Source organism: Bos indicus, chromosome 6, assembly GCF_029378745.1.
Source record: "Bos indicus isolate NIAB-ARS_2022 breed Sahiwal x Tharparkar chromosome 6, NIAB-ARS_B.indTharparkar_mat_pri_1.0, whole genome shotgun sequence".
Classification (NCBI taxonomy): Eukaryota; Metazoa; Chordata; class Mammalia; order Artiodactyla; family Bovidae; genus Bos; species Bos indicus.
The window spans coordinates 12,436,363-12,457,514 of record NC_091765.1 but is presented as its reverse complement, the minus strand read 5'-3'; the positions used below and the strand labels follow the sequence as shown (position 1 = coordinate 12,457,514).

The following is a 21,152-nucleotide window of genomic DNA, read 5'->3' as shown; positions in this document are numbered from 1 at the left end:
ACAAAATGAGTCTATGACTAATGAGTTTTGCCATTATTTTTGCTGAAAAGGAGCCTCTGGAAGTTCTGGTGGTGGTGACATAAGAATATAGTTTCAGATAATTAAGTAAAATCCAAGTTTTGCTTTACTTTTTTAACCTTGGTTATAAAAACATTCTTTCCCACAGTTGTTTAGAATTTAGATTTCAATTGAAATTACTCCCCAGTCATTCACATCTCTTAAGGCTGAATAGACTTTAATTCTTAAAGTATTATTTCCAGAGAAATTAATATGTCATGTTGAAAATTGTTTTTGGACGTTTATTCTAAATTTTATTTCTATTTGGTTCATTAGATAAGATACTATAGGCTTCCTTGGTGGCTCAGATGGTAAAGAATCTACCCTGCAGTGTGGGAGACCGGGGTTCAATCCTTGGGTCAGGAAGATCCCCTGGAAAAAGGAATGGCAACCCACTCCAGTATTCTTGCTTGGAGAATTCCATGGGTAGAGGAGCCTGGTGTGTACGGTTCACGGGGCTGCAGAGTCGGAAACCACTGAGCAACTAACACTTTCACTTTCTCCACTAATAAGTGGAGAAAGCTAAAGGATTAACAGCTAAAGGATTTCTGCAAAGAGTGAATAGATAGATATTTTTAATAAGCATTTGTTATTTTCTTACACCTTTTCATTTGTTAAGATTGATTTTATTCAAAGTTGCATAACCCAATTGAAAAAGAATAGTATAGGATTGTAGAAAGTTTGAGAGGGGAAGGAAATTTCTAATCATAGATATAAAATGGAAAGGTAAGTATATGTGTTCAAGTTTGCCTGATTCCCAACGACAACACTGGCTGTCATGTGTTTCATATTGTCAGTCTAATCAATGGACTCCACAGAAATGCTACAACCAATAAAATACGTAAGAAAAACTTACCTTTAAAGAAGCACAATTCTTCCTCTGCCAAACTGGAGAGTTTCTTAAGATACCCAAGGATGTGAGATATAGTCCATTTTGCTTCATAATTCTATGAAGAAACAAAGGTTTATTCGCCATTTATATTTTCTCTTTTATGACTTGCTACAAAAATTATTCATAATTTAAATCTCTACTTCTCCTTTCTGAAAACTCTCATTTAAACTACTGTATTCTGTTATTTTCAAAGTAGTATTACAATAATTATGTTCTGCCCTGTTAGATAATAAAGATAAAATATACTCTCAACTTTTTGTGATTTTGCTTGGTTTTTGCTGTACTATTCTGTTCCTTAGCTATACATTATTAAGTTAGTTTTCTCTAATGCTAGATAGACACTTTTGCATTTTATATCATTGCTATTATTGTGAGGAATGGTATTAGAGTATTAGGGATGACTAGTTCTGTTTTTCAACAGTGAAATTCCTACCCAACAATGGAAGTGGAAACCCAAGCAAATGTAGTTGACGTGGTTTTTTTTTGGTAATTATTTTATCAATTCACTCAAAAAAAATAGATCTATATTGAATGTTGACCAGGAGCCAGGCATTGTTTTACATACTGGCCATACAGATGGAGACTAGAGATAAACTACTTTTCTAAAGAAGCTAGAGAAGAAATAAAATATGTGAGTAAAGTATGAAATATATTAAAGGGTGATAAGTCTATGCTGAAAGAGCAAGTAGGGGAAGAGAGTGGAGAGGAGGGTGTTTGTTTATTTGACTGACGGCTGTGTCTCCCAGGAGCATAGACATACACTTGCTGGGAGACGGCTGTGTCTCCCAGGAGCATAGACATACACTTCCTGAAGACAGGGACTCTTCCCTGTGTTGCTTGTCACCATATCCCAGTGTGTATCATTAGATGTGGCACTTACCAAGTGTTGAATAAATGGATGGATATACCCGGTGTTAAATAATTCCTCCCCCTATCCTGATCTACTCTCTCTTTTTCACACTACTTTATGTAGAATGTAATTTACTTATTACTTATGTTTATTATTTATTATCTGTGTTGCTGGGCTAGACAGTCACCTGCACAAGCAATAAGAAGTTTTACTTATTTTGTTCACTGATGAATCTCAAGCACCAATATTGCCTAACAAGCAGGCAGTAGGATTTAATAAAAACTTATTGTGTGAATGAATTTTAGTAAGTGATTGCACTAAAAGGAATCAATGAAGTTATTAACTTCTGACAAAAGAATTCTGTTTGCTACTTTTAGCAAGCCAGTTTATTCCTGCCAATAACACACATTCTGATGGCTACTGACAAATTCACAATGTACATACCCAAGAATCCTGGGAATAAAATGCTTAAGAAACTAATTCTGATGCCAAATTCTGATGTACCTTGGAATATCAAATTCTGATGTACCTTGGAATATCAAATTCTGATGTACCTTGGAATATCAAATGCAGGTCAAGAAGCAAAAATTAGACATGGATATAGAACAACAGACTGGTTCAAAATTGGGAAAGTAGTATGACAAGGCTTGTCACCCTGCTTATGTAACTTATGTGCAGAGTGCATCATGCAAAATGCCAGGCTGGATGAATGACAAGCTGGAATCAAGATTGCAGAGAGAAATATCAACAATATCAAATGTACTATCTACTCATCCAACTATCGAAGGGACAGCTTCTCTTCTAAAGATTTTTAAAAGGGAAAAGTGAAAGAAAAGTATGTAAATGAAACAAGACTTGACAGTCCTGGTGTAGATTCTTTCAGTGATTGAAATGTACCACAGAGTTTTGATTTTTATTTGAATAAAATGATTTTGATCCTTTCCTATACAAGACACATAAGCCACATCCACCATTTATTTTCTGACAAAGCTAGGGGGATACTTATATTTCAATCCAGGAATTTCCTTTGTTATCCTAATAAAAGGATCAGAGGTTTTAAAGAGGTGCCATCTACACTTGGAAAAGCCACAGGCAACTCTAGAAGTACAACCTAAGAATCAGAGTTCAGGAAAATGACACCTGCAAATAAATGCCCCATATGATCATAGTTTTAATGCTTATGGCGTAGAAGTCAAGTGCACAGTATTTTTCTCCCTGGATATCCTGAAACACCTAGTGATTTGCTGAAACATTTTGGAAACATTTCTGTTCATTACTTATACATGACTACTATATTAGATTTTAGTTCCTTAAGGGCAAGACATAGACTTCTAAATCACAGCCTACCCAGAGTCACGTGTGGGGGATGGGTACTCTCTTAAAAACAGTGAACTTGTGGAATCCAGAAAAATGGTAGAGATGATGAAGAACAAATATATGGATACCAAGGGGGAAAGGGCAGAATAGGAGGAATTGTGGGGCTGGGACTGACACGCAAACACTGTTGATACTATGTTAAAACAGAAAACTAATGAGAACATCCTGTATAGCACAGGGAATTCTATTTAATGCACTGTGGCGACCTGAACCAACAGGAAGCCCAAAGGGAGGGGATATACGTCTATGTGTGGATGATTCACTTTGCTGGACAGCAGAAACTACCACAACATCTTAAAGCAACTACATTCCAGTAAAAATTAGTTAAAAAAAAAGAGTGAACATCATTGAAATCATTTCCAGGTAGAAAACTGTGGGTTATTCTCCTTGCGAAAGTTATGGTCATTTATAGAGAATTTAAAATCCCACCATATTACATAATAGCCACTGGGCTCAAATGTGAGCAATTTTTATGATCCTAATTTGCCTTTTGCTCCTTTATGTCTTGCTTGGGACTTCTAGAAGATTCTATGCTTACACTAAAAATTTCCAAAGTCTGTTTCACACTTTGTCTAGTCCTATGTCAGTTGCTATAGACAAGGGTTTTATGATGAAGTAAATTAGAAAACATTATATAAAAACTGCCTTCTGTTAGAGGTTTACAAGGCAAGCTAGGATTTTAAAAACTTAAGAAAGTCTGCATAAATGGACCCCTTTAACCTTGTTTAACTTCACATTTCCCAAACTTGTTTTTTCTCAGAACTCTTTTTTAATGTAATAATAACTCTATTTTTGATGTTATAAGACACCATCTATTTTAAGACAACTCATTAATTTATGTGCCACTAAGAAAGGAAAACACTGACAGCATGCCTTTGATTTTTAAGACTCATTTAAATATACAGTTGACAAAGCACAAACTCAAATAGTACTTTATTCTACATAATAAAATGGAAATATATATATTTTCATGAAAAATTAAAAATTTTAAAAGTTGTATTATTGTCCATTTTAGTAATTTTGGCAAGTCTATCAATTCTTTTATATATTTCCAAAGACTGGCAGAAGCTGTCTTTTGAATTCTGATATAAACACATTTAATAGTATGCTACCATACCACCTTGAGAGACCTTGAGAGTCCCTTGAGAGTCCCTTGGACAGCAAGGAGATCCAACCAGTCCATCCTAAAGGAAATAAGTCCTGAACATTCATTGAAAGGACTGATGCTGAAGCTGAAACTCTGATACTTTGGCCACTTGATGCAAAGAACTGACTCATTTGAAAAGACCCTGATGCTGGGAAAGATTGAGACCAGAAGAAGGGGACGACAGAGGATGAGATGGTTGGATGGCATCACCGACTCGATGGACGTGAGTCTGAGTGAACTCCGGGAGTTGGTGATGGAGAGGGAAGCCTGGCATACTGCAGTCCATGGGGTCGGAAAGAGTTGAACACAACTGAGTGACTGAACTGAACTGACCATACCAACTCAGGGGCTTTCCAGGCAGCTCAGTGGTAAAGAATCTGCCTGCCAATGCAGGAGCCGCAAGAGGCATAGGTTCGATCCCTGGGTTGGGAAGATCCCATGGAGAAGGAATGGCAAGAAACTCTAGTATTCTTGCCTGGGAAATTCCATGGACAGAGGAGCCTGGCGGGCTACAGTCTATGGAGTCTCAAAGAGTCAGACATGACTTAAGTGACATTAAAACAACAACAATATCACCTCATACATTTCTTTTTTTAAAATTGATTTTTATTGGAGTACAATTGTTTTACAAAGTTATGTTAGTTTCTGCTGTACAGCAAAGTGAATCAATTATACATAAACATATATCTGTTCTTTTTTAGATCTTTTTCCCCATATAGGTCATCACAAAGTATGAGTAGAGTTCCCTCTGCTATACAGTAGGTCCTCACTGGTTATCTGTTTTATACATAGTAGTGTATATATGTCAATCCCAGTCTTCCAATTTACCCCTCCCCTTGCTGTTTCCCCATTGGTAACCCTAAGTTTTTTCCTACATTGTGACTCTATTTCTGTTTTGCAATAAATTCATTTGTACCATGCTTTAAGACTCCATATACAAGCAACGTGATATGACTCTGTCTAATGCACTTCACTCAGTATGACAATCTCTAGGTTTGTCCATGTTATTGCAAATGGCATTATTTCATTTTTTTTTTTTATGGCTGAGTAAAATTCCATTGTTACCTCAAGAAACAAACAAAAAATTTGCTTACATTTCTTTAATCACAGTTGTAATATCACACATCATGGTTCTAACTCCAGATTTTTCAAGTGTAAACACTTTCAGACTTACAGGCAGTATTAGGAGAAAGCACCTTAAAGACAACTCCGGGGCTGACAGGGACCACACCAACTTGTCCTCACTGATCACTCATGATAAACTTCACTACACATCGTGCTCCTTTAAGCCGCCTCATGATGTCTGCATGTGTGAGTTTCAAACTAGATGTTTAACTACTCTAGGTAGGAGCCATATTTTCACTTCTTTGTATCTTCCCACCATGGTCACTTGGTGTAAGAGTAGGGTCATTATAAATTGTATTTATTAACAAGAGAATACTCTTCTCCATGCAATAACCAGGTGTAAACACCGCCTATTTGCAAAATCCATTTTATGTTACTATGTTTGTTAGCATATCATACTTTCATTTGCCTATTGGTAAAGACTTTTGTTTGTTAAAATGACTAATGTAATTCTATAGAGACATTAAATCAGAAAAGCCACACAATTTTCTGGTGCTAAAAAATATGTCATTTTAATAATTAAGATACATAAATAAAGTGTTTATGATAGAAACAATAGAGCTGTCTCTCAATTCTATACAAACACTGAATTTCCAAGCCATTTGTAAGGAATATATTCATCTTCTTACATTCACAATAATGGTTGAACAATGATGTTTATAATTTTTTAATTTTATATTCTACAAATTCACACACAATTTGTAGTATTACAGTGCTTGATAATCTTGACAATATGAAATAAAATTCTTATAATGGTACATAGAAAATAAAATAAAATAATTAAAATTCATTTGTATAACTTTTTATGAAAACAAAATAATATTTCTTCTGTAAAAATAAATTATGTACTTTGTGTTGAAACATCATTCTATTAAAGTGTTTAGAAAATAGTTACATTCACGTTTTGGCAGTGTGCTGAAACATTCTTATTTGCCATTCTCTCATGCATGTTAAAGTGAGGTGCAAGCTGTTCACATGTGAGAAAAACAGCTTATTTTCACAGGAAAGGAAATGATGTATGAAATAGAATTCATAAAAGACCCAAGTGTCCTGTGATAGAAATACAAAAATTCACTAAGAAAAGAGCATTTTTCAAGGCCTTTGAGGTGATACAACTTTTGACTAGACTTATCAAAGGTGGTTTTTAATCATGTTACCCTGTAACTTCCATTAAATTAGCATGTCCATCAATTGCCGGTTAAAGTTAATGATATAATTTAAAACATAGTGTTTGGTCAACTGACGGAAGCACAACAGTTGAACTCATCACAGACCACCTTTCATAAAGGAGCAAGAGAAACAAACATCTCCATTCTGCTTTAAGCGTGGCTCCCAAGAGTAGCACCTTTAGCTTTGAGCACAAGTTTTCCAGCTGGCAGAAGTCTCTGGAGTAGCACAATATGAAAACTGTCTGGTGCTGATGGCAGGGATCCTATTGAGTCAAATTTGCTGGTTCACCTAGAAACTGGTGAAAAACCTGGCACTGATTTAAATTTAACCAGAGAGGAAAAATCCGACAAAGATCCAACAAAAATCCAATGGATCCAACAAAGATCCGTCTAGTCAAAGCTATGGTTTTTCCAGTAGTCATGTATGGATGAATGTGAGAGTTGGGACTATAAAGAAAGCTGAGTGCTGAAGAATGGATGCTTTTGAACTGTGGTGTTGGAGAAGACTCTTGAGAGTCTCTTGGACTACAAGGAGATCCAACCAGTCCATCCTAAAGGAAATCAGTCCTGAATAGTCATTGGAAGGCCTGATGCTGAAGCTGAAACTCCAATACTTTGGCCTGAGGCAAAGAACTGACTCATTTGAAAAGACCCTGATGATGGGCAAGATTGAAGGCAGAAGGAGAAGGGGATGAGAGAGGATGAGATGGCTGGATGGCATCACAGACTCGATGGACATGAGTTTGAGTAGGCACCGGGAGTTGATGATGGACAGGGAAGCCTGGCGTGCTGCAGTCCATGGGGTCGCAACGAGTCGGACACGACTGAGTGACCGAGCTGAACTGAACTGAAGACAAGAAAAAAATTTGTACTTATCCACGAGAAATCCCTGAATGGCAGTTTGGAAACGAGCGCTCTTTCTGCTGTTTCTTTTTCGTCTTACTTTTCTTCTGCTTTTTCTCAGCCTTCTTTTTGCCTGGCTTCTGTTTCTTGCTTTCCTCTTTATACCATGGCCCCCAGACTCCTCCATTGAGCCGAGGGTTACTTCTGGGGTCTTTCGGGGGGTACCTGACAGGTACTGCAGTTTTGTTGAACTGGGAAAGCCTCCGGAGGAGCTGCTTTACGATCCCGGGATACCTGTTGGAAAGGTCTACTCTCTCATAGGGGTCGGCTGTAATGTTGAACAGCCACACGCTTTTTCCCGTTGACAAGGTAATTCGCTCATTGTGCCACCGGTTTGGCCCCAGGTTGCTGAAAGACTGAGGGGGCACCCAGTCACTATATCCTGGGTTCCCTGTGAGCAATTTCCAGTGTTTCACCCTGATAGCAGACTGAATGGCAGTGTTCCAGATCCCATAGCCTGCAGCCCAAGAGCCATTTTTCGCCTTGGTATAAATGGGGTCAATGTTGTGCAGAATGTCTACACGGGGAGAACGAAGGCCTTCGCTTATGGTCTCCCAGACATCATAGCCATCCAGTTGAATGTTCTCATCAATCTGCCCCTCAGCCAGTGAAATCAGAGTGGGGTACCAGTCAGTGATGTGCACGAGCTCCTTACACACGGTGCCCTTGTTTTTCAGGAGCGGGCTGTGCACGAAGCCAATAGCCCGGATCCCCCCTTCCCAGTAGGTTCCTTTGCTACCTCTCAGGGGCCAGTTGCTTCCTCCTGCTGTGGGCTGACCTCCGTTATCTGAAGAGTATATGATAATGCTGTTGTTGTAGAAACCGTACATCTTTAGAGCCAGGGTCACATTATTAATTGCTTCGTCTAAGCAGGAAAGCATGGCAGCATACCTGCGTCTGTTAATGTTGACAATGGATCTATAGTGTTCAAAATACCTTCCAGGGGCTTGCAGTGGAGAGTGCACAGCTTGGTAGGCAATGTATAAAAATATAGGCTTTCTGGGGTCATGGGAAGCTAAGATTTGCTGTACTCTCTGAGTGTACATCTGTGTGGAGTATACGCCATTGTCGTAGTCCCAGGCAGCATTGTCATTTTCATACAAGTCGTAGCCACACATTCCAGGACTGTCACATTTGTAGTGTGTATAGTAATCACCACTTCCCAAGAGGGAACCAAAAAAGGTATCAAATCCTCTCTTGGTGGGCATACATTCTTTTCTATAAAAACCCAAGTGCCATTTTCCAACCATATGTGTTGAATATCCAACCTCCTTCAGCTTCTGAGGTAGGGTTGCATTGTCCAGAGGTAAGCAGTTGGGCTGGGTAGGTCTTATGATAGAATGTTGAAGTCCGGTGTGTATCTGATACCTAACAAAAGAGTAAAAAATGTGTCAGTGCAGGATAAAAGAGAGATTCCACAGAAAACAATGACTCTTCTATTAAATAATGTTTCTTTGAAGATAAATGCTACCCCAAATAAAATATGATCAATTCAGTATTTCTCCTGTTGACCCAAAAGTCCTGCCATAATTAGCTACACATTTAACATCTGAAATACATTTTCACTTTAAATCAGTACTTTTGAAACTAAAATTTCATTACTTATTTCAAAGTCTTTTTAAAATTCTTATAACAGAATTAATTTGAATAAACTTTAATTATTCAATTAATTATATGATGCACCAAACTAACATGATCAAGTAAAGAATATAAATTTAAGTGTTTGTAAACAAGCAGGATTCTGTGGATCCTACCATACGGTTGTGCTCATTTCACATGCTAGTAAGACAATGCTCAAAATTTTTCAAGCTAAGCTTCAGCAGTACATGAATGGAGAGCTTCTAGATGTACAACGTGGATTTAGAAAAGGCAGAGGAACCGGAGATTAAATTGCCAACATCCTTTGGATCATAGAAAAAGCGAGAGAATTCCAGAAAAAAAAATCTGCTTCATTGACTACACTAAAGCCTTTGATTGTGTGCATCAGAAGGAACTGGAAAATTCTTAAAGAGATGAGAATGCCAGACCATCTTACCGGTCTCTTAAGAAACCTGTGTGCAGCTCAAGAAGCAACAATTAGACACGGACATAGAACAACGGACTGGTTCAAAATTGGGAAAGTAGTATGACAAGGCTTGTCACCCTGCTTATGTAACTTATGTGCAGAGTGCATCATGCAAAATGCCGGACTGGATGAATTACAAGCTGGAATCAAGATTGCAGAGAGAAATATCAACCATCTCAGATATACAAATAATACTATTCTAATGGCAGAAGGCAAAGAGACACTACCTTTTGATAAGGGTGAAAGAAGAAAGTGAAAAATTTGGCTTAAAACACAACATTCAATAAACTAAGATCATGGCATCTGGTCCCATCACTTCATGGTTAATAGATGGGGAAGCAATGGAAACAGTTACAGACTTTATTTTCTTGGGCTCAAAATCACTGTGGACAGTGACTGCAGCATGAAATTAAAAGATGCTTGCTCCTTGAAAGGAAAGCTATGACAAACCCAGACAGCATATTAAAAAGAAGAGATACCACTTTTCCAACAAAGGTCCATATAGTCAAAGCTATGGTTTTTCTCTTGGAGAAGGCAATGGCAACCCACTCCAGTACTCTTGCCTGGAAAATCCCATGGACGGAGGAGCTTTTCTAGTAGTCATGTATGAATGTGAGAGTTGGATCATCAAGAAGGCTGAGAGCCGAAGAATTGATGCTTTCCAACTGTGGTGCTGGAGAAGAAGACTCTTGAGATTGCCTTGGACAGCAAAGAGATCAGACCAGTCAATCCTAAAGGAAATCAACCCTGAATATCACTGGAAAGATTGATGCTGAAGCTGAAACTCCAATACTTTGCCACCTGATGTGAAGAGGCCAATCATTGGAAAAGGCCCTGATGTGCTGTCGGACACGACTTTGTGACTCAAAAATAACAACAACAAGGATCCTATGGGGCCTTCTCAGGACAGACCACACTCCCCCTCCCCACCACTCCCACACTCCCATGTCCTCTCCTGCTTCTTATTTGTAGGAAAACTATACCCTTCTCACTTCACTAAGTCACTTTAGTCGTGTCCGACTCTGTGCGACCCCATAGACGGCAGCCCACCAGGCTCCTCTGTCCCTGGGATTCTCCAGGCAAGAACACTGGACTGGGTTGCCATTTCCTTCTCCAATGCATGAAAGTGAAAAGTGAAAGTGAAGTCGCTCAGTCGTGTCCGACTCCTAGCGACCCCATGGACTGCAGCCCACCAGGCTCATCCATCCATGGGATTTTCCAGGCAAGAGTACTGGAGTAGGGTGCCATTGCCTTCTAGGCCTTCCCCAAATTCCAAAGAATATATTTAATCAAAGAAGTGAGAAAATGTAGAAACAAAGGAGAACATTCAAGTATGAAAAAAATAATAACTTAGCCATTAAACAAAGTCAAAGAACTTTAGTTTCTCCTCAGTGGCCATAAATAATATTCTGAGCTTTATCTTTTAGCTATTTTGTAGATTCTGAAATCCCCCACCAGGTGGAAGAAGTTAACTATATGTTGACCACAAGCACAAAGAACCCAGACCAGTTGGAATCAGAAGGTTGAAGATGTTGATTCCTGATTACATCACCATCAACCAATCAGAAGAATATTCATCTTGGAATTTGGGTCTTTTGAGCATTAGTTGTCTGGACTCCTTGCTTGGGGGCCCTGCAATAAACACTTTTTCCTTCACCACAACCCAGTATCAGTAGATTGGTTTTACTGAACCCAGGTGAGGGGATTCAAGTTTGGTTTCGTAATATGCTGTTGCTGTTACTGTTGTTTTTGGTCTAAAGACCTCACTGATGCTGCTGCTGCTAAGTCGTTTGAGTCGTGTCCAACTCTATGTGACCCCATAGACGGCCACCCACCAGGCTCCCCCATCCCTGGGATTCTCCAGGCAAGAACACTGGAGTGGGTTGCCATTTCCTTCTTCAATGCATGAAAGTGAAAAGTGAAAGAAGTCACTCAGTCGTGTCTGACTCTTAGCGACCCCTGGACTGCAGCCCACCAGGCTCCTCCGTCCCTGGGATTTTCCAGGCAAAAGTACTGGAGTGGGGTGCCATTGCCTTCTCCGAAAGACCTCACATTAGCTCCTAAATCATTTTTCTGAATAATTTATTTCAAGCTGATTTGAAAGTACTAAAAATACATATAAAAATTATATAAAAATCTCCTGTTTGATTGTCAAAACCTGTTAAATCTATGTAGAGAGAAACAGAACATCTCTGAATCACAATATGTTGTTGTTGAAAAGCCATTTTAGAAAGTGTTTTAGCTAGCGCTAAGGAAAGATTACATTTTTCTAAGAACAGTAGGAAATGAATCCTTTCATATGTTTCCCACTGTCTCTTTTTAAGAAAATTACATTCACTTACAATTTAGTATAAGAAATAGAGGTAACCTTTCTATACATTAAAATTAAATATATGTTGATTTCTGGCCTTGTTCTCTTCCCAAGGATATTTGCCAAGGGCTTTTATCCCCCGCCCCCCCCCCCCGAGAATGGTTATTATAACACGATTGAGTGAGTGAAGTCACTCAGTCATGTCAGACTCTTTGCGACCCCGTGGACTGTAGCCCCCCAGGCTCCTCCGTCATGGGATTCTCCAGGCAAGAATACTGGAATGGGTTGCCATTTTCTTCTCCATATTATTACATAAGTGTATGAATTTTCAATTGGGTCAAGATATGCCCACTAGTTCATGCCATCTTAAAAATGATTAATTCTATAGTTTTGTTATATAAGTTCAAAACAATTTTTGAATAGGAAATATAGACATTCTGAGAAAACAAAGTTTGCAAAAAGGGTTAGTGTAAAAATCAAAATATTCCTGGAATCAAATTACAAAGAGTTATACTGAGATAAAAAAAATAACTTTAAAAAATCAATTGAATAAAGTCCAACATGTTATATATGCCTTGGATTGACTAGTTTATCTTTAAATGTTCAAATGATAATATAATGCAACTGTGAGTTCTTTCAAAGTGTCAAGTGCAGTAACAGGCTGAAGGTTTACAGAAGCTGTAGTAATGTCCAGGCAGTATTCATATGGGCCCCATCTACTCTGCTTATCATTTAGCTGTTGAAGTTCACGATGAATACGGTAATGAACTCCAAAGAAACAAGGTTTTAATAAATATAATTTAGTCCTAAATTCATAAAGTATTATTGCTCGAGAGTTTCTGATCCAGTTCAAGATCTAAACCATTAACTTCTAAAGCCACTAATTTCTGTATAAGCACATGACAAATTGATAGCACCTATCAATATAAACATTGCTGCCAAGTCACTTCAGTTGTGTCCGACTCTGTGTGACCCCATAGACGGCAGCCCACCAGGCTCCCCCGTCCCTGGGAGTCTCCAGGCAAGAACACTGGAGTGGGTTGCCACTGCCTTCTCCAATGCATGAAAGTGAGAAGTGAAAGTGAAGTCCCTCAGTCATGTCAGACTCCTAGCGACCCCATGGACTGCAGCCTACCAGACTCCTCCGTCCATGGGATTTTCCAGGCAAGAGTACTGGAGTCGGGTGCCATTGCCTTCTCCATCAATATAAACACTGAGGATATTTAAAAAGGAGAAATCTGTATGTTGTGAGACTGTGGGGAAGGATTTGTGGACATGGGTTACTAATTGTCTTATGTAGAAAATGTAGTTGGCCAGAGTATCTATTTAATTCATTGAACAGCTAACCAACTGAAGTCTTTCTAATTAAAACTGGGCACTTTTGCACATGGTACTAAGGGCAAAGAGAATTGAGGCTTTTGAAAAGTGTAAAATACAGAAACTGTTCACACACAGAAAGAGTAGGAAAGAGGTCTGCTGCTTTCAGAAGATGGTACAGTGTTGGCAGACACAGAAGAGAGTACAGAGCTATTAATCAACTGTGTGGTCTCTGTCTTCTCCAGCATAGAATGGTTTTCATATTGGAAAATTTAGAATCAACAATATAAAGGTTTGTCAGCAGTTCCTAACAGAATAGAGCTTTCAGGGAAGCTCCTGCTTAAATGAGTTCAAGACTCTGGGACCAAAGAGATGTTTGATGCAGCATCAGAGATAGGGGTTAAGGGTATGTTTTATTTTGGAAGTCAGAGAAATTAGGGTTTGAATTTGTTCTACTGCCTATTAGCCGTGTGACTCTGAGCAGTACTTAACCCCCCCGATTCTCCATTTCCTCATCTGTAAAAGAGGGATAATAATATATACTGGATTGCTGTAGCCCTGAAAGAGAGCACAGAATCTGATAAAGAGAGTGCATTCAATAAGTCATAGGTTTTACTATTGTTATCCCAGAGTTCTGAATCATGTTACTAACATATGTCTTTCAAGTTTTATAACCGACAGACCTTTCGCATGCATTTTGTGTTTAGTCCTCGTTACAAGGGTGAGAAGTAGGATTGTTTACACTCATTTTATAGATGGGAGAATAGAGATACAGAGATATCCCCCCACCTCCTCCAACCTGCTTCACCAGGCTGTGATACGGGCTCCTGAACAACACAGGTTAAACTGGATACTTTTCCTGTCTCCTCAAGAGTTAAGTCCAGCACTTCTTAAGAAATCAAGGAGCAGAGGAAAGATACTGTCAGTCTTGAGAAGTTAATCTAACTTTCTAATTAAAGACAGGAAGAATTTATAAACCAAATAATGAGGCTTATGCTGATCCTAGAAAAATTTGAGAACGTATTTTTAAGTAGATAATTTTTGAGCGTTTTTCTTTTAAAGCAAATTAGGTAGGGTCAAAAAGAAAAGTCCTGCAAAATTAGCTTCATTTTCTTTCTAAAAAGGAGGAGAATTAAGAAAGTAGATTAGGAAAATGATTTTGTTGTTGTTCAGTCACTAAGTTGTGTCTGACTCTCTTGCAACCCCCTAGACTGTAGCCCACCAGGCTCCTCTGTCCATGGGATTTCCCAGGCAAGAATACTGGAGTGGGTTGCCCTTTCCTTCTCCAGGGGACCTTCCCGACCGAGTATCAAACCTGCATCTCCTGCTTGGTAGGTGAATTCTTTACCACTGAGCCACCTGGGAAGCCCCAGGAAAATGACAGGCATTTGAAAAATCTGCCCTTAATTTTTTCTTTATAAAATAATGGAAAATCAACTGGATGACAGCCCTGCATATTCACAATAAGAATGATCTTATTCTTTCATATCAGTTAATTGCAAAGAGAAAATTTTCATTAACATGATCTTCTCTGGTTTCCAGAACTGTGTGGAACAGTCAGGGGGGTTCCATTTATTAATTCCATCGAACAACAACAACAACAATAAAAGAACACCGAAACTCAGAGTAATTTAGGGGCTTTCCTAAGTTTTATTGCTGTAAGTTTTGAGTTTTGTACTGGAATCCAGACTTTGGGCTTTGGAAACTTTCTAGTGTATACTTACAGCTACAGTTAGACCCATCAGATATGCAGATGACACCAGCCTTATGGCAGAAAGTGAAGAGGAACTAAAAAGCCTCTTGATGAAAGTGAAAGAGGAGAGTGAAAAAGTTGGCTTAAAGCTCAACATTCAGAAAACGAAGATCACGGCATCCAGTCCCATCACTTCATGGGAAATAGATGGGGAAACAGTGGAAACAGTGTCAGACTTTATTTCTGGGAGGCTCCAAAATCACTGCAGATGGTGATTGCAGCCATGAAATTAAAAGACGCTTACTCCTTGGAAAGAAAGTTATGACCAACCTACATAGCATATTAAAAAGCAGAGATGTTACTTTGCCAACAAAGGTCTGTCTAGTCAAGGCTATGGTTTTTCCAGTGGTCATGTATAGATGTGAGAGTTGGACTGTGAAGAAAGCTGAGTGCTGAAGAATTGATGTTTTTGAATTGTGGTGCTGGAGAAGACTCGAGAGTCCCTTGGACTGCAAGGAGATCCAACCAGTCCATCCTAAAGGAGATCAGTCCTGGATGTTCATTGGAAGGACTGATGCTGAAGCTGAAACTCCAATACTTTGGCAACCTCATGAGAAGAGTTGACTCATTGGAAAAGACCCTGATGCTGGGAGGGATTGGGGGCAGGAGGAGAAGGGGACGACAGAGGATGAGATGGCTAGATGGTATCACCGACTCAATGGACCTGAGTTTGAGTAAACTCTGGGAGTTGGTGATGGACAGGGAGGGCTGGCGTGCTGTGATTCATGGGGTCGCAAAGAGTCGGACACGACTGAGTGACTAACTGAACTGAATTGAAAGTTTGGATTAATTTATCTGCATTAATCTTCACTATTTATTCATTTCCTTAGTTAAGCAGTATTATTGAGTTTATGATGTGTGCCAGGAATTAAGTTTTTGTTTTGTTTTGTTTCTCCCCCTGCTCCCAGAGCTGTTATATTAAGTTGGCTGTAAGTAACGATCCTACTAGCAATGAAGGTATGAGTTCTCTGAACCCTGGGATTTGGTGGAGTCAGCACTATCAGTCATGGAGAACAGCACTGAATGTTAACAACTTTTCTTTTTTTAAGGAGATGGTTGGGATCTAGGGAAGTTCTTGATAGAGTCTTTGGCTTGTCAGTGACACTGACTTGGCAACAACCAACTGGAAGGCCAATCAGATAATTCTTCACAAAAATTACAAAATAGCACATTGATTAACATTAACTAACTGGTTGAGAATTCCCAATCCGGAAGGTAGTTTCTGAAACAGCACAACTGGACCCTTTCTTTGGCTTCAACTCATAGATTATTATTATCTACGATTGGAATAAAGAAATAGAAGACATGTTTATTATCTAGGAGGAATAGTTAAAAGTGGATAATGAAAACTCAAAGTAATCTAAGTGACCTGAATTGTTGTTGAAACAAATACAATGAAATATAAAGTTAAGGAAGGGCTTAAAGACTGAAAGGGAATATATAAAAAAAATGTAGAATACTAAATTAAGGAAGTCTTAATGGGCCTACTCTGGGACAATGCAAGGATCAAAATAAACAGTGATAGTAATAAATTACACCCACTGAATAGAACAGGAAACCTTGAATTCATACTAATATGAATGAGTAAACAGGAAAAGTTTGATATGTAATATGATATAAAAGTACCTCCCCACAAAACACTTATTAACTGTTTATATGCAAAAGAGTAAGCACACAGTGGAAGTGTTCAATTAACACATCAATCAAATGATCAAAGTTAACATCGTCAGTAATCGGGACAAATCAACATCATGTGCTACCAGGTAAGGTGCAATGAGAAGAACATGGCATTGATTCCACAGTGTTCTGCTCGAAAGTACATAATCTGAATCCAATCCTCGGTAAACATCAGGTAAAACCAAACTGAGGGACATGCTACAAAAAAAGTATCAGGATTATATAAGACAAACAAGGACTAAGAAACTTCCAGCTTGAAAGAGACTGAGGAGTCATGATGAATAAATGAAATATGTGATTCTGAACTGAAATGGTTACAATAAGAACATGGTTAAACTGGCAAAACCTAAATGCAGCCTGAAAACTAAATGTGAATAAAGTGTTTTCGTGTTCTTGATAGCTGTGTTTTGGATAATGTGGGTAACTATCTGTGCAGGACATACACAAAAAAGTACTGGATATCATGGGGCATCAGGTCAGCAATTAACTCTCAAATGGGTCAGGAAAAAAAAGTTATTCATGTTGTGCTCTACTTGAATATGTTCTGTAAGTACAAGATGGTTTCAAAATTTTTAAAAAGAAAATCTAAACAAAAGGCATTCCATATTAATTAAAAAAAAATCAACTGCCCACATGTTAGTTACATACAACATACATAAATAACTGTGGAAAGTTGAATCTATCAGACTATGAATTCAATAGAAAGCAAAAAAGAAAAATAAGAGCTCAAGTATATACACTGTACTATTTTATTAATTATAATAATTATAGAAATGTATACAAAATAGAAATTAAATTAGATGAGGTAAAAATAAATATAAATAGAATTTCTGGCATTTCTTCTTGCATTCTAATGAATTATCCTGCATTGCTCTGGGGTGTCAGGACTACATTTGCAGATCACTGGTATAGAAAGGAGATTGTAGACAGATGAAAAGCAAAAACACAGATTTTTTTAAGGCTATTGAAGTAGTTTGGGTCAAAGATCATGGTAGCTTGGACTACCATCTAGTGGCCATAAAAATGGGAGTGGATAGATCAAATGGATGCTTTGGACTTAGAACTTTTAGGGCTAAATCAGTGAGGGAGGGATGATGGAAGGACAAAGGAAGAAAAATCAAGAATGACTTCTGGATTTGTGGCTTTCAGTACTTGGTGAATGGTAGATGGACCATCTGGTCTCTGTTTCTGTAGTATATAATTGGGACTGATGGGTAACAGTGCGAGGAGGCAGATTTCAACTCAAAGCGGGGGGAAAAAAATTCTAAGAAAGAAAAGAAACAAACACCAAAAAAAATCTACCAAAGATATTATAAAAGGCACAACTGAACTGGAAAAGAAGTACTAAATGACATTTAAGGTTCCTTCTAGAAAAATTCATGGGTCAAGGACTGCAGCTTAGTGTCTCCATAAAGAATTCCATATAAGCTCAAAGCAGCTTTACAAAACCAAGTTTATATTACGTACAGCCAACTGACAAAGAAGTTTCCACAATGTATCAATATATATTTAACTTCTTTTGAACAATATAAAGTTAGATTAAAAGATAGGTTTTTCACATAATGTGTTCTGAATACACACTGTAATTATATTTGGTAAAAAATAAGTTAATTTTGAAATTTAGTGGACTTTTTTTTTGTCTCCATCTGGCTACCATGTGAAGAAAATTTCATATGAACAATAGTAAAACTAGAGTTGATGCCAAATCTCGTTAAATCTACAACCACCATTCTCACTTTCCGCCAACTTAAAAGAAAAGAGCTAAGTGGACCTTTCAGCGTGGCATTAGAACACATGAAAAGTTTTGTAATTTTTTAAAATATTAATTTATATTACTGAGTGCTGGCAGTGGCAGTAATTTTTGAATTCTCCTTTCTAAAAAGTGTCTAATATTAAAATAATAATCCAATATTATTATTTTAATCCAGTTACACATTTAATTTTGCCTTATAAGTACAAGCACAACAATGAAAGAAATGAATCCTAATAGTTTCACGCAGATTCTAAAGTCCAGGATGGTCACAGGGTACAAAAGCAGCCAATAGTGCAGTAAGAAATTGAAGGGAAGGAGACAAGTACAAATGATCACAGCTTACGAATCAAATGTCACGCAGATATGTATGTTAGGAATATATATTCTGAAAGGTGTTCCTTTATTACTTCCTTCCAAGTGGCATCCTTTTTTTTTTTTGGTCTCAAAGAGTATAACTATTTACAGGTGTAATTTCATGGTTTAGGTGGAGGGTGAGGGTGGGGGAGGGGTGTCACACCAAGTCTGTGCCTTGTCTTTCGTCTCATGAACAAACATCCACTCGTTTATGAGATGAAAACGCGGCATAGTTTAGATGAATTACTTATTTACCACTCTTCTACCCACCCTGAGTCAGACACTGCTAGTTTGGGGGATGACCAAGTTGAATAAGATGGGTCCTGCTCTCAAGGATCTCAGTCTACAGATAATAATGATCACGACTGGAGTAAAAGCTACAACACAGACAGCCACAGCTTTCTCTGGGTACTCACAGCAGGGTCAGGGAATGCTCCTAGGAGGGACCATGTTAGATCTGAGTGTAATCATAGGAGTATCTGGGTGAATTTGGGAAAAGGACAGATATTTAAAATGCAACAACAGGGACAAAAGCAGTTTCACAAGGGAACATGACGCTGAGATGATTCTTGAGAGAGGAGGAGCCATCCAGGTGAACAGCTGAAAGGAAGGCAAAGAGAGTTTCAGCAGGAGAAGCATGATGTTCAAATACAAAAAGGGAGAGAGGGTTTGGCCCTCTGAGAACACAGATTCAGACAAATTGGCAGGAGATGAGAGTATATAGACAAGTAGGTTCCGAATTCCAGAGAGTGCTTCGACAGCCTCCAGCTCTGCTAAGGCTTTTGTGCTTAATGGAGTGCTCACAGGAATCCAGAGAAATGTTTTTGAAAAGAGAATAACATAATAATGAGTTTTGCATTATAAAAAGCACTCTAGTTGTAATGTGAAGAATGCATTGGGATGGAACAGGACTTAAGCAAGGGGATTTGTGCTAATCTAAGTGATAAATGTTGATAGTCAAAACGAAGATGGGTAACAGAAAGAATGAGAGAAGATTAGAGATTATAAAGAGGGACTTTTAATAGGGTTACAGGCTATATGTGAGAAGCACGGGAGAGGGAAATGTTGAGAATGAGTTCAGAATATCTGATCAGGGTGGCTGAGGGAAAAGAAGCTTCTTGTACTAAGAAATCCTGGAAGGGGAGCAGGAATGAGTGGGAAGATGGTGAATCCTGCTCTGCATTACGTTGGAGGCACGTGTAAGATAGTTCACAGGATGAAACAACAAAGATTTGAGACTCATTAGCATATAGGTCGGAGAAGGCAATGGCAGCCCACTGCAATACTCTCGCCTGGAGAATCCCAGGGACGGGGGAGCCTAGTGGGCTGCAGTCCATGGGGTCGCTAGGAGTTGGACACGACTGAGAGACTTCACTTTCACTTTTCATTTTCATGCATTGGAGAAGGAAATGGCAACCCACTCCAGTGTTCTTGCCTGGAGAATCCCAGGGACGGGGGAGCCTGGTGGACTGCCATCTATGGAGTCGCACAGAGTCGGACACGACTGAAGGGACTTAGCAGCAGCAGCAGCAGCATATAGGTCGTACGTGAATTCACCACAGCACGTGACACCATCTAAAGACAGAACAGAGACTGAGAGCCAAGGAAATGCCAACACTTAGAATTAAAGCAAGGAGCACCAGGGAGAGTCTGAGATGAAACAGCTACTGTGTGAAGTAGAGTAGCAGAGGGGAGTTAGAGTCACCTGTTTAACAGAGCCATAGCATTCCATACTGTGAAAGAGCCAAAGAAGGTGAGAACTGAGCAGGGTCACTGGATTTTACGAGCATGTGTGACCTGTTAAATAATATTTTAGTAGAATGGTGTGGGAAGAAGGCCAGACTTTTGTAAGCTATGACTGGAAAAGTGAAAATGTCTAGATGGTGAGCACAGACTACTTCAAGACTATAAGTGAAAAAGAAACAAGAAAAGAACATGTGTGGCTCTAAGCACTGACGTGGGTAAGTGCATTATTATCTCTTTATAATAAAAAGCATTTCAGTTCCATGAGGGCAGGGTCTATTCATTGCTGTATCTGCACCACCTAAAATAATACTTAGTTCATAATAGGATCTCAGTAAGTATTTTTTTTTTTGAATGAACGAATGAATAAATATAAGTGTGAAAGAGAGTGGAGAAGGAAATGGCAACCCACTCCAGTGTTCTTGCCCAGAGAATCCCCAGGACGGGGGAGCCTGGTGGACTGCCATCTATGGTGTCGCACAGAGTCGGAAACGACTGAAGCGACTTAGCAGCAGCATTCACTGAGAGAGAGAAAGAAAATGTAAAGATACACACCAAACCCTCAGACATGATTATTTCCAGAGGATAATAATTGTGGGAGAAGAAGAAGCTGTCACTTTCTGTTACATAAATTTATATATAGACGAAATCCAGATGAA

The 21,152-nt window shown here is 38.7% G+C and overlaps 1 protein-coding gene and 1 long non-coding RNA gene across 2 annotated transcripts in view; both read right to left on the bottom strand.

Annotated features, from left to right (window-relative positions):
* Positions 1 to 21,152, bottom strand: part of LOC139183582 (uncharacterized) — a 246,615-nt gene that overhangs the window by 153,505 nt on the left and 71,958 nt on the right. Inside the window, exon 2 of the long non-coding RNA XR_011567059.1 lies at positions 914 to 1,004. This is a non-coding gene — a long non-coding RNA (uncharacterized lncRNA). The remainder of the gene's footprint in view (positions 1 to 913; positions 1,005 to 21,152) is intronic.
* ARSJ (arylsulfatase family member J) overlaps positions 4,937 to 21,152 on the bottom strand; it is an 86,704-nt gene continuing 70,488 nt past the window's right edge. The window contains exon 2 of the mRNA XM_019962277.2: positions 4,937 to 8,888. Within this exon, the coding sequence (XP_019817836.2) occupies positions 7,490 to 8,888 (1,399 nt within the window). The 3' untranslated portion in view covers positions 4,937 to 7,489. The remainder of the gene's footprint in view (positions 8,889 to 21,152) is intronic.